Source organism: Anser cygnoides, chromosome 9 (assembly GCF_040182565.1).
Source record: "Anser cygnoides isolate HZ-2024a breed goose chromosome 9, Taihu_goose_T2T_genome, whole genome shotgun sequence".
Classification (NCBI taxonomy): domain Eukaryota; kingdom Metazoa; phylum Chordata; class Aves; order Anseriformes; family Anatidae; genus Anser; species Anser cygnoides.
This window is the reverse complement of record NC_089881.1, coordinates 952,744-968,996: the sequence shown is the minus strand read 5'-3', so window position 1 is coordinate 968,996 and position 16,253 is coordinate 952,744. Positions and strand designations below refer to the sequence as shown.

The 16,253-nt window shown below is 51.5% G+C and overlaps 1 protein-coding gene across 1 annotated transcript; it reads left to right on the top strand.

Moving 5' to 3' along the window:
- The first annotated feature begins 8,666 nt into the window (after nucleotides 1-8,666).
- Nucleotides 8,667-12,879, top strand: ZIC1 (Zic family member 1). The gene is made up of 3 exons (XM_067002422.1): nucleotides 8,667-10,366; nucleotides 11,545-11,708; nucleotides 12,176-12,879. The coding sequence occupies exons 1-3, from the start codon at nucleotides 9,391-9,393 to the stop codon at nucleotides 12,371-12,373; spliced, it is 1,338 nt and encodes a 445-aa protein (XP_066858523.1). The 5' UTR covers nucleotides 8,667-9,390; the 3' UTR covers nucleotides 12,374-12,879.
- The last annotated feature ends 3,374 nt before the right edge of the window (nucleotides 12,880-16,253 follow it).

Genomic DNA, 16,253 nt, shown 5'->3' with positions numbered 1-16,253 from the left:
ACAGAAGCTACCAGCAAACGATAGAAAATTGTAAGATTAAAGCCTAGGACATACATAACTGCACAGGGGACGTTTTATCACAGTTCCCTATACTGCGGCTGGCTGCAGTTAAATATTTTGGCTCTGGTTGGCTTTCACCCTATTTCCCCTGTAACACAAATCTAATATTTAGGTAGCTAGCTGTAGATACATCCTCGTGTACATCTTTCTGAGTGGAGATGATGAAAAGTGGCAAATGATGCAATTAGCTCTCCAGCCTTACATAACATGTTTACGCAGGCATTTTACACCACACACCATCCTCACAATAACTTAACTTTCAAATCTACTTGCTCTACAGAATGGATTTGACAGTCCCATTCATGACCATCTCAACAGGAGTGCACGGAAGAGACAAACGTTAGTAAGTATGAATCTGTTACTTACAAATGTACTGAGAGTGTGCATTCCTAATAAAGCTGCTTTCCTCCTACCTCCTTAAAACCCTTCATCTCTACATACTTGTTATCCACCGATTCTGACACTTCCCAGTCAAGGGAGGAAACATCTGGAACAGTTTATCAATTAAAAAAATGTTATAACCGCTTTTGCCCTACGCTCCCTGAAGATATTGCAATGCTTTCTCGCCAGACACTAATGGCTCTCGGCTCGTCCCTCATTCCGGGCATCCTCCCACTCCCGTTTGCGGACAGGGAGAGAGCCCCCGGTCCGGGGGGACCCTCCCCGGCAGGTGTAGGTGCTGGGGGTCCCTCCCCGACAGGTGAAGGTGCTGGGTGCCCTCCTCAGCGGGAGCTCCACGCGTGGGGAGCGGCGCGGTGCGGGCGCGGGCCGCCACTTGGCGGCGGGGAGGCGGGGAGACGGCGAGAGGAGGGGAGCGGGGCCGAAGCCAGCCGGCAGCTGCAGGCTGCTCAGCTCGCAGGGCGTTGGGAGAAGTTGCCTGCCTGTTTACGTGGCCCTTTGGCAGCTTCAGCTCGTCCGGCTGCCACTTGAGGAGTGACCAAGGTCTCCCGCTTCTTGGCAGCGATCTGAGCCGTATTGGACCAGATAAGCCAGGCTCTCGGCACATTCTCAAATGTATCAACATCAGCCTGTGCAGGGCCAAGATTTTCTTTTTTTTTTAAGTTTCTTTTCCAACCCACCTGCTTACGGTAAGGGCATCCCCTTCGGGACTCCCCTGGGATTCCTGAGCTGGACGAGCTGAACTTTTCCAGGCAGAAAGCGAGAACGCTCAAATAGCAAAGCAGAAACATCCTGAGCTAAAGCCGTAACTCAGACACCAGGGCAGGTCCGGTGCTAGAGTACACTCAGAGGGACCATGGTGCTCTCTTTGGTGCCTGACCCAGGGGGAATCAACGTGTGTAGAAGGGCAGCTTGGTGCCCAGTACGATTTTGCTAGTAACCGCGACCCCAACCGCAGTCCCCGGCCCCAAATCCCGCCTGTGTTGGGGGTCTGCTTTAGAAAGGTGACAAGTGGCAGGGATGAGCACCCGGATTTCCTCCTGTAAGTCGAGTCCCAGGCACCTTTCCTGCTTTCTGCCCCTTCCCTGCGGGACCCAGGGCTCCGACTGGCCCCAGCCCTGTAGCTCCTGCCCACGCCTCGGGTCCATCCTGCCCGCACCCCTACACCGCAACCTGCGCCTGCCATGGCCTAGGGGACCGAAAAGCAGCCGCACAGCCCTGGGGATGGGTGCCACCCCAGCTGCGCGGAGCTGCTTTACTGACCCACAGTGGTTTGCCTTGTGTTTGGTAGACATCTACCCAAGCAGCAAGGCGCCGATCAGTATTGCTACCTTGGCTGGAGACAGGGCTTGCTGGAAGGTGATACAGAAGTCCCAGGAAAGCAGGAGCTGCTCGTGTTTGTGCTCCTTGAATTGGGGCCAAAACCCGCTCACCCCTGAGAGGTGCTCAGCGCAAGGGCCGGCTCCTGCCCTGGGAAGCGTGGCCAAGAGCAAAAGCTGACCTCCAGCCCCCTGGCTGTGCCCTCCCAACCCTGCCTCTGTGAACATTTCCCCTCCCCGATGAGCTGCCGGCAACTTTCCGGCCGGTGCCCCGGGCTGGGAGGGGCTGCCCTGAGACCTCCATACAGCAGCTTCCAGGGGGTTTCATTAGGTTTCAACTCCCGGACGAGAGGAACGGATTAATATGAAAATCCTAATAGTTACTCAAAGGAAGCACAAAAAAAAAAAAAAAAAAAAAAAAGAGAGAGAGAGAGAGAGAGAGAAAGAGGAAGAGAAAGAGAGGACCGAGCAGTCATCCTGCGCGGTTCCATAGCCATCGAAGTCGCCTTTGGCCGGGAGGCAGAAGGAAGGCAGAGGCTGGCACAGGGGCAGGGAGCAGGAGCGGAGCCCGAGCCTCTGGCAGCCCCGGCAGAAGGCACTGCTGCCCAGGAGGAGGTGGGTCAGGGGAGCCTCTCAGCAAGCTCAGCATCTCCTCGGAGAGAAGGGCACCGACTGGCTTGGGATCATCGTACTCCTTTGTTTCTGTTTCCTTGCTCCATCTCTGCTCACGGGGACTTATTTCAGGGTTCCCGACTAAGGGGAATTCAGCCATCAGACGAGCTAGGGCTGGTGCCTAGGTTCGTCTCTCACTTTTTGTAACCTAGAGCTACCCTACGACAGGCAAATCATATGCTTATTTTAAATAGAATATTTCATTCAGTACCTCAAGATTAAGGTATTCCTGTCAGATAAGCTGTCAGTCACTAGCTACTTAGACAACACATTGTAGAAGCCTGGTATCCCTGGTAAAGATGATACATATCATGTAAACCCCATCAACAAGATCAAAGTCTTCTTCTTTAATAGGATCCAATACATGTCAAACCTCATTCCAATCAAATCATCCGTAAATGAATTCAAGATGAATATGTCATAGAATAATGTGACAGTGCAATCACATGGGGTCAGGGGTTGTTGTTTCAATGAGAGAGTCGTCAAATATTAATTCTAGAACCTCCAAATGAATAGGCATTGAGCAGGATTAGGCAGCTGCTGGTGGGGCGTTCTGTCGCTGATTTGTGTTTATGCAAGTACTAAGCTGAAAAAAATATTGTCTCCTTTGAACTGAAAAAAGGCCATATTTTAACTTACTTGACTTTTCCAGGATGTTTCTGTAAAGTCGTTTTCTTTTCCTCATTACAAGGGGAGTCTTGTGCCTCATTTCCTGACTTTGTTCCTGTTTGGGAAGAGGGGTGGAAAGTTAAGACCAAAAACATTTGTGTGTGTGATATAAAAAGAGGACGGCGCTATATGTCTCGGGCATCGTGGGTTCAAAAAGAAGAAAGAAACAAAAGAAAAGCAAAAAAAAAAAACAAAACCCAAGTGTTAAGCAGCGAGGGTTGGGGGAGAGACAGGCTTGCTCCGAAGGGAAACTGGAGGCTGTCTCCTCAGCAAACCGGCACATGTTTTATGGAGTCATGAAGTTTCCATGGCTGATTAAGGGAAAAAAATTATGAAAGGACATATTTCCAAATTCTCCTTTGATCTGACATTCACCTTCTGGCAGGCTGTTGTGAGGCGGGTTTTTATCAACTCGACTATATTGTTTACAGATCCTTCCTTCCCTAAATTAAATTTCGGACTCTCTGCGAGCCTCCAACACAAGTTGTTGTCTCAGCAAGGATTAGTATAGTACCACCCTAGCACTTTTCCCTGCCTATAATTTTCAGCTTGCTCTTTGCACTCCGCAAGGCAGAGCACTGTCACTGCTGCAGGCAGAACTTGGCACATCTCTCTTTGAGCGGCAGCAATAACCCCGAATGCAGATCGGGGGTTTGATACAATGACCGAGTCCGAATTTTTGCAGATACTGTTGAAATTCTCAGGTATTTTGCACTACAGAAAAGCAGAAGAGAATCTCACACGTGTTTTTTTTTCTAAGGACATTATTATTACTATTGCAGTTGCTACTATTATTATTGGGACTCCAGGGCTGGGAAATAAAAATCTATACTAACACAAATAATTGATGAGATTAATTATGAAACTTCATCAGAGTATCACAGGCATACTCCATCACAAATAATTTGATGCCCTCAATATTTTCACCGCTGTGACGAAAATTACTGCCGAAATAAAAAGAACTATAGGAAGCCCTTAGGAATTATTTTTGCGAGTCGACTTCCATTCATGCTCACAAGTTTATGAAGCCAGAGCAGCAAACAGTGTCCTGCTAGCGAGAGTTTTGCAGGACTTGTGCTTTATTGGTTAGGATGGGAGGCTGGAGGAGTTAGGAGTGCTCAGCTCCTAAGCGTTCGCCAAAAACTTGTTGAAACTGGACAAAAAAAAAATCGCTGCATTTAATATTTCAAATGGTTACCAGATGACAAAAAAGAAGGCAAAACAGTTGTGGATTTGAGAGTAAATATTGGCTAGAACTCTGCCTCGACCTCGCAGCCTCTGTGATCCGCGGAGTGCCTCTGGTGCAGCAGGGGCGCGGAGGGCGCCCAGCGCCCGGGCAGGATGGCCCCGTCTTGCTCCGCAGGCTCCCGGCCGGGCCGAGCCCGGGGGCTCCGGTGCGGGGTGCGGGACCCCCGCGGGGGCCCTAGCTGGTACCGGGGGGCTCGGGGCTCCCGCGGGGCAGCCTCTGGCTGGGTGCAGGCGAGACCCGGCCCCCCTTCCCCAGACTAGCGGCCAGAGGTGCGCGGCCCCCCGGCTGCGCGGGGCCGGGAGCGCGCAGCCCCCGTGGGAGCCCCGGTGCCCGGTTCGGCGGTGCTGCCCCGGGGTGCGCGACTCGGGCGGAGCGGGTGGCAGGCAGGCGGCGTGTGCCCGGCTGGGCAAGCAACCTGTGCTGCTCGGGGTGACGGGCAGGAGGGAGTGCTCGGTGCACAAATTAAGTTCCTCGACACCGGGTGGAGAAAGCCCCGAGCCCACCCCAACGATCGGGCTCCCGGAGAGGGGACAGCGGCACTGCTCGCCCCCGGCCGTGCTGCCTGGTGCTGGGGGCCGTGCCTGACGAAGCGAGGAACCCCCGGTGCACGGGGCTGGCACGCAGAGCCGGGCTCGGGTCAGAGGTCACCCTGGGTGGCGACGTGGGGGCTTCTCCCCTATCCCAGGCAGCCCTTGGGGCCGGGGTCCCAGCCCCTCCGAGGGCGCTGTGGGAAGCTGGCGGCAGCGCCCAGCTCCTTGGCAGCTCCCCCGGCCCTGCCCGCGGGGGGTGGGAAGGTAGGGGGTGTTGGAGAGGGCCGGCCGAGCTCCGTCCCTCCTGCAGCCGCCTATAAAAAAGGGAGAGCGGGGCCGGAGCGCCGGCTCCCCCGGCGTGTCCCCGTGGCACCGGGCGCGGCGGTGGGCGAGGCGCTGGGCGGGGTGCGCATCCCCCGGGACGCCTCCCCACGGGGCTCGCTATTGTCAGCGCTCCTCGCCCTCTGCCCTCCGCCCCGGGCCCCACCGGTCCCTCCTGGTCGGCCGCAGGACCCTGTCGGCCCCGCCGCCTGCCCTTCCCCGCCGAGCCCGGCCGCCGTCGGGGCTGCCGAGACCCCGCTTAGGGCTGGGAGCACCCACGCCCCGCTCCGCGGCCCCCCGCCGCCCGTCCTTGCGCAGTGTGCCGGGCCGGGCCGCCCCCTCGGGGCCGAGGGGGGAGCGGGAGGGAGGGCGTGCAGCTGTCGGAGGGTGCCGGTGCCCCCCTCGACGGCTCCCGGGGGCTTCTCCCTCCGCCCGCCCCGGGGACTGGCCCCACGTGGGCGAGGGGGCGCCGAGGCACTGCCCCTCGGCACCGCAGGACTCCTGCCCTCCTCCCCCGGGGTGGCCGAGCCTCCTCCTGCCCGTGTCCCGCCCCCCCGGGGGCAGGGAGCTGTCGCCCAAGGTGTCGGGGAAGGCGATGGGGGAAGCCTGGTGCCCGGACTGCCAAGGTCCCCCCTCCTCCCAGGCACTTACCCCTTCGACCTGTTGAAGGTTTCTCCTCATTTCTGAACAGGCAAAAATTAACGTTGGGAGGGGGTGCGGGTGTGGGGGGGCTGCGGGGGAGGGGAGGGAGAAGAAAGGAAGAAAGAATGAAAGAAGAAAACAATACCCCCCCCCCCCCCCCGTAAGAACCCACCACCTCTTTGGCGCTTCCATCGAGGCGGTCATCCTTCATTTCTTCTTTTCTTGCTTTCTGGAAGCAGTTAGGGAATGTATGATGAAGCAGAAATGAGCCGTCAGGATGATATTTTAATGGCTTATATGTCACGTTGGTGCATGTGGCTTTGAACTGGAGCAGCTTTCGTTTCCTGCAGAGAGCGCGCCACAAATCCCACTTGATAACTTCTACAACCCACAACACTTTTTTTTTTTTTTTTTTTTTTTACATTCACTCTTACACTGTATATTTAGATACGCTTCCTAAAAGTACCCTGTCGTCTGCCTTCTCCTATATTTTGTACGGACCTGGAATGATCACTGGGTCCCCCCCCTGCACTTGGAGGAAGCCTAGCACTGGACTACCTAACTTTCAGGATCTCCTAATGCCATCACCCTGCAGATTTCACAGTTATGCTGCCTACTTTGTCCTTTGCCCAGGTTAATTTTAGAAACATATACAGAGAATAATGTAACGTCCGCCTAAAGACCATGTCCCCACTGAGGTGCGTACGTAGAGCGGGTATACCTGTTGCTATAAGCTACTGCAATTCCTCCGAGTGGATTTTGCAGAATAAATGCAAACGTGTAGATTTAGCCCATCATTATCCTGAAAAGCTGTAAAGCCTCCCAAGATCCAAGGGAAATTACATAATGCATTTGCTTTGAAAGCGAGCTGCATGCATTGAGCACAGGCAAACTGCATCTGCAGATAAAGTGCAGCGAAATGCTCCTTCAAGGCATATCCAAGTTTATTTGTTGTTGTTTGCTTATTTGCTTGTTTGTTTGTATTCTAGGCAATGGCCATTTTAATGGCTCCTGAAATTATGCAGTTCTCAAGCGAGAAGTGCTTGCGCAGTGTCGCTGCTTATCTGATCGCCCAGTACCTGCGCTGCGGATTGCTTCCCAGCGCCTTTCAGCCCACAGGATGAGTTTAAAGTTTCTTTGTTTGCCACCACGAATTTGAGGGGCTCAGATTTAGTTGCGAATAAGCCAAGTGAAGGGCTGAACAAAGGCGAAATTGAAGGATTCCGACTCTTAGCGAGCTTTTTGTGTTTTCGTTACTAGAAAATAATTAGACCTAATTAATATGCAGGCGACCGAATAAATAAATAATTCGCCGGTTTTATATAGGCGCACATACACGTGTGCACATACGTAAGTGTATGTGTACATACGTATGCAAACACATATATTTTAAAGTTTCGTGAGACCTTTTTTTTCGGTGCCGAAGCATCGTTTAAAATATGGTACAAATGTTGCTTAGCTTAATTGATTAAGCCACAAAGGTTTTCTGCTTTTAAATACCATACTTCTACACTTCAACAATCATTTTAATATATAGTCAATGGCTCTTTGTGGCGAGAACAAAAAAGAACTATCCGCAGTTTTTCAATAGACTTTGAGCTGGGGAAAGACAGGTTAATCGAGGGTTGCATCTAGAAAACAACCAAGTGTTGTATGTTTGCACTGAATCCAAGTGTCTACATTTTTCTAACTAAATCAAAGGGAGTGTTATTTCTTTTTCTGCTCACTCATCTGAAGGTAAGTAAATTTTCTCTGGCGATCAAAAGCCTGGTCAGCAACAAAGACACCGCCTGCTTTTTCCACCGTCCTGGTGTGGCAAGTTGAGGAATTTCAATATCTGTGACAAGGGTGACTGATTTGTGAACTAGAAAAGGTTTGAATGTCAGAAAATTTACATTGCTCCTATCGAGGATTTTAAATATATATATTTTTTCAAAATAATTAAAAAAAAGCTATCTGGGACTTTCATGCTGCAGGAAGAGACACAATGTAGGTTTGGGAAATTTACAGTTTTACCTGAATGAAAGAGTCCCCGTAAAAAGAGAGAGCGAGGGAAAGGCAGAGCGAGAGAGAAAGGAGAAAGAAAATAACAAAAAAGAGGCGAAACAACAACAACAAAAGTAGAAAGTTAAGAGTTCTCACCCACCTGCGTTTTGATGGGTGCAGAAAACAAGATTTATTTCAGAAAACTGGTGGAGGGACAGAGTCAGCTACCCAGAGAAATCACGCCTGATGTTTAAAAATCAAATCAAGCGCACCCAGCACCTACTCTCGGAGAGCTGCAGTTTTAAGCAAGAGGAAAACAACAACTTAAAATGGAGCGAGCCACGACAGGGCTCCCCTTTTCAAAGCCTACAAAGTTGCTCAGCGATCTTAAAAATCCTGCCCCGCCACGACATCCCCCTCACCACCACTACCAGGGACAGAGGGACGGGGATGGAGAGGAACCGGGACAACGATGGAAGACTTTTTTTTTTTTTTTCCTTGCACGTATGCACACAAAAAGATGCGTTGGAAATATTTTCGTGAAAAAAAAAAAAGGGTTTTTTTTTCCTTAAAAAAAAGTTGCTACTCCTGGAAGCCCTGCTCGTCCCCGGGGCTGTCAGGGCGCTCACAATACCTGCGATTGATGAGGCACAGGGGCCAATGGGCGGCGGGAGGCGGCCGTGCGCGCCCCTCGTTGGCGGGGCCGGGGGGAGTTACGCGGGGAAGGGGGAGCCGGCGGCGGCCAATGAGCGGCCACGTCGCCCCGCACGTCGCCCCGCCCCCGGCTCCCATTCATCAAGGGGGGGGGCCGGTGTCGTCTTTTCAATTCATTTATCTGCAGGAATGATTGCCGCTATCAGTCTCGCGTTCACCGCCCGGCTGAGGAGGTGAAAGTTTCTCCCCAGGAAGATAAACCGCAAAAGACAATATTGTGCATGATTTGCGCCTTTTTTTTTTTTTTTTTGCAGAGCGAGAAAAAAAAAAAGGCCAAAAAAAAAAGCGGGGAGAGTGTGGGGAAGCTCGAAGAGGAGAGAGAAACAATCTCTCGGCCACTTCGCAACATTCCTATAGCCAAAAAAATCACTGAAGGAAGTTCCTTTTTTGTTTTGCCTTTTTTTTTTTTTTTTTTTTTTTGCTGCCCGCGTTGATCTCTCTCCTTTATTGTTATTTGCAGTCAGTTTATTTTTGAGCCCACCCAACCCTCCCCCCCCATTTAAACCTCCCTGAAAAGTCAAAGCAGAGAGACAGGGAATATTTTTTGGGGCACATTTTTATTATTATTATTTGCGACTGCGAAGATCTCTTCCCCCCTTTTCCACCAGCCTCCGTTTTTTTTTTTTTTTCCCTTCTTCCCCCCCCCCCCCCTTTTTTTTCCCTGCGCTGATGCCGAAGGGGGTGTTTTTGATGTGGTTGCTTTGGTGGTGATCGTCGCTGACTTTCCAAACAGGGTGTTTTCGCCGCCGCTGCTGCTGCTGCTGCTTCTCTCCGCGTTGTGTGTGTGCGCGCGTGCTTTTTTTTTGGTTGCTGCATCGACGCTGGGAAGATGCTTCTGGATGCTGGACCGCAGTATCCCGCCATAGGAGTCACTACCTTCGGATCGTCTCGCCACCACTCCACGGCCGATGTCACGGACAGAGAAGTGGGGCTGGGGATCAACCCCTTCGCCGACGGCATGGGCGCTTTCAAAATCAACCCCAGCACCCATGAGCTGGCCTCGGCCGGCCAGACCGCCTTCACCTCGCAGGCTCCCGGCTACGCGGCAGCGGCCCTGGGGCACCACCACCACCCGACCCACGTCAGCTCCTACTCCAGCGCCGCGTTCAACTCCACTCGGGACTTTCTGTTCCGCAACCGCGGCTTCGGGGAGGCGGCGGCCGCCAGTGCCCAGCACAGCCTCTTCGCCTCCGCCGCCGGCAGCTTCGCCGGCCCCCACGGACACAGCGATGCCGCGGGACATATACTTTTCCCCGGGCTTCACGAGCAAGCCGCCAGCCACGCTTCACCCAACGTGGTGAACGGGCAGATGCGCCTGGGCTTCTCCGGAGACATGTACGGCAGACCCGACCAGTACGGCCAGGTCACCAGCCCCCGCTCCGAGCACTATGCCTCGACCCAGCTGCACGGCTACGGCCACATGAACATGAACATGGCAGCCCACCACGGGGCAGGGGCCTTCTTTCGTTACATGAGGCAGCCCATCAAACAGGAACTCATCTGTAAGTGGATTGAGCCCGAGCAATTGTCAAACCCCAAAAAGTCCTGCAACAAAACTTTCAGCACGATGCACGAGCTGGTGACTCATGTCACCGTGGAGCACGTTGGAGGACCCGAGCAGTCCAATCACATATGTTTCTGGGAAGAGTGTCCAAGAGAAGGGAAGCCTTTCAAGGCCAAATACAAACTTGTAAATCACATCAGAGTCCACACAGGTGAAAAACCTTTCCCCTGTCCTTTCCCAGGCTGTGGTAAAGTGTTTGCCAGATCAGAGAATCTCAAAATACACAAAAGAACTCATACAGGTACGGTAACCTTCTCTGTAGCTTTTCTGCCTGCGAGTGGAAGCGCCGAGCGCCGGGGCAGGAGCGGGACGCGGGGCCGGGATGGAGGGGCCAGGGCGCTGCTTTGCTGCGGGTCGGGGCCAGGGACGCTCCGGGGCCACCCTGGGTTTTTCCCGGAGCGGCAGGCTCGGAGCTCCGCCGCGAAGCAAGCTCGGTCACAGCCGCGCCGGCAGCAACAACAAAAACCGATTATCCCTGACGAGGCGGAGGGGGAGAAAGGCGATTTGCTGCCGGGATCGGGATGGCAGGGGGGAAAAAAATCGCAGCGACATGTCCTGGTAAATTTATAGGTTTTAATTAATAGTTCTTCGGCGGTTTGGACCGCGGCGCGAAGAGAAATCGTGCAAAAATATTCCAGGCAGCTCATCCGTCTCCCCTCTGCGATCCGGGGGGCTGGTAAATATTTAATTCCGAGGAGCGATTGGAAATGCACCGAGGCCGGCGCCGTAGCGTGGCATTGTTGTGCGGGAGGCGGGCGGCGGGATCCCGGCGAACTTTACCCAGCCGCGGGAGGTGGCGACGCTGCCCCCGGCTCGCAGAGCCCCGCTCCCCCAGCTCCCACCCCCGAGCGCCGAAAGCCAGCATCGCTTTCCCGAGTGGGTTCGCCGAGGGTTTGTGGAGCTGCCCTCGCATTGTATTCCCCGGCCCGATAATTTTCGAGATTGCGAGAAAATACGAGGGAGGGGGCTGGGGTGGGTGGGAGCGTAAAATATCACGAGAATGGGCTATAAAAACGGAAACTAGGCGCTGAGGATGGTGTGGAAATGCCAGCACGCCTGCTCTGCGAGCCTTTCAAGGAGGGAGACGTGCCCGGGGCTTGGAGCTGCGAATGAAACTCGCCCCTGCAGCCAGAGAGAGAGAGAGGAAAAGTTGTTTGCACTCCCTTCGCCCCCCCAGGCCCCCCGCCCCTGCGGAAAGGGTGCTGAGAGGGGTCAGGAGCGCGGATGGGACAGGGAAGAGAGGAAGGATTTTGAGCTCCGAGCCTCGTTGAACTTAGAAAGTTGCAAGTGTTTGAAATGGAGCCCTGGGCTCCCGTCCGGCGGGGCGATGGGGACAATGAGGGAGCCGGCCGGCCCTGCTTAATCAGATCCGTTTTCCACCCCCCCCCCCCCCCCCCCCCCCGCTTCCCTCTGCAATAGGTGAAAAACCATTTAAGTGTGAATTTGAGGGCTGTGACAGGCGCTTTGCAAACAGCAGCGACCGCAAAAAGCACATGCATGTGCACACTTCCGACAAGCCCTATCTCTGCAAAATGTGTGACAAGTCCTACACGCACCCCAGCTCCCTCAGAAAGCACATGAAGGTAAATGGAGGGAGGGCGCTGCATGGAAACTTGGGGGGCTCTGGCCCCGCGAGGGCTCGGACCCCTCTTCGGGCCCGGCCGGGGCGGAGGGCAGCGGGCACGGCCGCCGGGGGCACCGGGAGCTGCCGGGCCCTGGGGGAACAGAGCGGCCCCGGAGCCCGGCCGGCGGCGGCGGGGGACCCGGTCTGGAGCCTCCCCCGGTAGCTCAGGGCCAGGCCGGGCCTTGTAACCCCAGCCCTTGGGGCAGCGCCTTTCGTGGGGAGGGAGGGGGTCGATGCGCGAAGCCCCCCCGAGTGCTGCCCGTGAAGCCGGGGAGAGGCCAGGGGGAGCCCCCGAGAGGTGCCCGGGCCCCGGGAGCCCGTGCTGGGCTCGGAGCCACCGCCGCCGGGGACTCCGGCAGCCTCTGCTCCTGATTTTCTGCCCGATTTGTTTTTATTTTTATTTTTATTTTATTTTTCCTCTTGCAGGTCCATGAATCATCCTCGCAGGGGTCTCAGCCTTCTCCCGCCGCCAGCTCAGGCTACGAGTCCTCCACCCCTCCAACCATCGTGTCGCCATCCACAGAAAACCAGACCACCAGCTCCTTATCCCCTTCCTCGTCCGCAGTCCACCACACGTCCAGCCACAGCACGCTTACATCAAATTTTAACGAATGGTACGTTTAAAACGCTAAAGCGAAACAATAAGAAAACCCAAACCGAAACAAAACAAAAAAAAAGCCCCAAGCGAGCAAACCAGTACTCTATTTAAAAGACTCCAAAAATAACGAACACTTTGAAATCAGATTAAAAAAAAAAAAAAGGCAAACAAAAACAAAATGCTGCCAGTAGACCCAGGACTGAGTAAAATGAATACTCATTTTTTTTGTTTGTTTGTTTTTCTTCCTTTCTTTTTTTATTGTCTTATTTTTTATTTTTTTTTTTTCCACTTTCGGACTGTTCCGCTCTGCTCTGAGGCTTGGTAGGCGAAAGGGGTTAGTAGAATGCCTAAAGAAGACAAGGTTACCAGGGCAAATGCCAACCGTGTAGGGCTTTACTGGAAACCACTGATTAGAGCTCTCCAACTGCATGTCTGCTCGGGCAGCGGCCTTCCCCGTCCCCTTGTATATACAGAATTATTAGCTTCGGGAAAAAAAAAAAAAAAAAAGAAAAAAAAAGAAAAAAAAAGAAAAGGAAACAAAACCCATAAAAAAAAAAAGAAAACAGAAATGTACTGTTTGATTTTGTACATAGTTATATCGCCAGTTGACTACGGGGATGTGTGGAGTTGTGGTCTTTGCATATATGTGGGGGGAGGGGAGGGGCGGGCGGGCGGGAGCGGCGGCGGGTTGGGCGGAGGTGGGGGGGCCGAGGGAAGAGGTAGAAATTCAACTATTTGTACTGAATGGCAAGAATGTTCTAGTAAATGTGTACCAAAATGTGAATTACTTTGTATTATTACAGTCTAAACGTCGATCTAACAGAATATTATTGGTATTAATGTGCTTTTTTGTATAAAGTGCAACATTTCGTCCCAAAGTCCAGTCTAAGTAGTGCAGTAAAATGTTGTTACACGTCCTGTCAAGAAATTCGTATAGTGAAAGCCTGGATCTGCGTGTCAAACTGTTACATTTGTTTATGTAAAGTGATATTAAAAAAAAAAAAAAGATATAAACTATATCTGTCCATTGCTTTTGGCAAATACAAGAACATAATGTATATAAATCCTAATTTCCATATTTATCCGCATGTAAAGGTCCGGTTATACATGTTACAAGATATTCAATATTTATGGCTAGAAGAATTGGTATGTAAAATTTAGTTTACAGAACTGTTTGGTAACATTTCATACCTTATTAAAGATTCTTAAATCCCATGATTTGTGGTAGGAATTCTTATTCGCTCAGTCAACCTGCTGCAACTCCAACTAGCTTTAGGATATTAGAATAAAACTGTCCCAGTTTTTCACTGCTTTCCATTATGTTATCACTAAAGCAGCGAAGGTGATATAAATGTGATAAATGAAAGGATCCCTGCTGGTATTACTATAGTGTGTAATTAGTATTTATATCAAAATTTATGAAACAAATTTTCGGCCGCAGTATAATTTAAATGACCTTTGCAGACATAGAATAACAACCATAAAAATAACAGAAATAGATTGCATATGCTACATAAATATTAATGTGGGGAATTGTTACACGAGAAGTGCTTCACTCCACCCCAGCACTGCCCATGAATCTGCATAGATCGGGTCTCTAAATTAAATTAATTCGGCTAACATATATTAGGAGATTTAAAACAGAGGAGATTTTGGTTGCTATTTTAATTTAAAGCACTTATGACCATAACTAATTCTCAGGCAGTGGATTCATGACTTTCCTTGGGCCCTTTACTCCAAGAAGTACAGCACTGTTTCATGAAGGCCGTTGTTGTTGTTGTTGTTGGGTATATTTTTTTCTTTTCCTTTTCTTTTTAGTCTTTTTTCTTTCTTTCTTTTTGCTGATATTCCTTAAAACGTGATGTTAATTTAAATCAATTACTTCTTATGTTATGTTATTATTACTATAATTTTGCCAGTGTTAATAGCTTTCTAAAAAATAAATCTAGGGGATAAGAATTATTTTATGTAATTTGATTATCTTTCTATCTCTTTTATTTATTTCTCATTTACTTAAGAAATTCGTTCCATTGGCTGGCGTTGATACAGTAAATTTGTAAATGAGAAGACAATATAAAAAATCTAAATTACTTGTGCTTAATGACTGTAGCAGAACGCCTTTTCTCTAAATCAGATTGTCTTTCTTGCAGTTTAGTTTGATAGATTTGCAAGCTGTACTGCTTCCACTAACTTAGCTACGGTTGTTGGAACTGTTGGGCTTTGTTCCTGGTTGTAGCTTGCATGATCGCCCCATTAAGCAGACAACATATCAACAGACAACACAAATCATGAGGTTGGCTAAAGCTGTGAGTGCTTGTGATATGTCATAGAGTGAATTGCACGAACTGACCTTCCAGTAGACCAAGATGACACTTTAACAGCTTCTTTAAAGAAATATTATGTGTACAGTGAGTCAATAGGCATATTAACCGCTAGTGGGGGGGAGGGGGCGGCGGAGGAAGCGGGGCTGTGTTCATATTCATGCAGCCGCTTCCTAGCTCTGTCTGTAAACCAGCCAGAGCGTAGCCCGGCTGTCTTACGGCAAAACCATACAAGTATTTTGCTTTGTCCGGAAAATTTTCGGCCGTCCCTTGGCGATTTTTCGCCGCCCCAAAGCCCCCCTCTGCCGCCCCCCCCCCCCCCCCAAAAAAAAAAACAAAAAACGTTTGTGCTGCTGGGACGAGCCCCTCTGCTGTCCCCTCGGCATCGCCGTCTGCTCTCTGCAGCACCCGGGGGAAGGCTTCGGTTTAACTTTACTTTCTGCAAAATGTTATTATTATAAGCCCAATATCAGTTTTCAATGAAAAGAGCGCCACCTTGCAGGGTTTGGCGAGATAGGAAAAGTTCGAGACCGGTGGGACCTAGGCAGAAAGTGCTGGTGCTTGAGGAAATGTAAGCCAGTGGGTAAAAAAAGGCAGGAAAAATTGTCTAACGCGCCGAAAACGTTGCTCTCTGCAAAGCTCTCGGGTAAAATGTCCCGCCTGCGAGACCAGGCAGGAGTTTTTGAAAAATAACCTGAGTTTTGCTAGAAAATAAAAAAAAAAATCTTAGAGATAGTGATAGCCATCCCACTGTAAAATAAACCAGGAGAGACGTGGTGTGGGCGATGTATTTTAAAGATGCGTATTGCAAGTTTCTTTGAACTTGTGTAGGGTCCCTAGTGGTCGCTTAGCACAGATCTGTACTTGTGTGTATCTGAGCACTTGGGTAATGAGCATTCTTTTAAACTTTTGGTCTGAGGTTTGCTTGAGCGTCCTACAGCATGAAGGAGCCTTTTACTGTTGTTGCTGCTGCTGGTGTTGTTTTATATGTGGGGGGGACGGTCGGAGGGGGCAATGCTGGTTGATCGCCGTCCCATATATGTTCTGAATTAGCGAGGATCGCTGAGGCTGCAGTTGCTGATGCAGAATTCGAGTCCACGCCATGCTTGTGCTGTGCTCTTGACTCTGGAGAGGGGAGCAGTGCTTTGAAATCCCCGGCAGAGAGAGGGGTATTTTGCAGGCAGAAAGGTTGCGAGGCGACTGGTGGCTGTTTCTGCGCTGTTTTGCTCGCCAGAGCCAACTTTCCTCCAGCAGCTCGCCCTGTGCGGATTTCCTCGCGAAGGCTTGCGGGGAGAAACACGACCCCCAGCTCTCCAGCCTCGACGGGCTTCGTTATTTCCTTTCTGCCTTTAAAGCCTGCCTCTTGAGATGATGTCGGGGTGCTCTCCTCCTCCGTGGCCCGGTGGCTTTGGAGGCAAGAGGGCTGTCCCCGCGGCAGGCCGTGCCGGCAGCCGGCCCCGCTCCGCGCAGCCTCTCCACCGAGGCCCGACGTGTGGAGGCTCCCGGCGCCGAGGGAAGCTCCCGGAGCGAGGCAGGGCAGTGCAGCAGGGCTCCCGGGAGGGAGCAGGAGGTGCGTTTTTGCGGT

Coding starts and splice junctions, on each gene's coding strand:
- ZIC1 (XM_067002422.1), top strand. CDS start 9,391: ATGCTTCTGGATGCTGGACCGCAGTATCCCGCCATAGGAGTCACTACC. Junction 10,367..11,544: donor ACACAAAAGAACTCATACAG/GTACGGTAACCT, acceptor CCTCTGCAATAG/GTGAAAAACCATTTAAGTGT. Junction 11,709..12,175: donor CCCTCAGAAAGCACATGAAG/GTAAATGGAGGG, acceptor TTCCTCTTGCAG/GTCCATGAATCATCCTCGCA.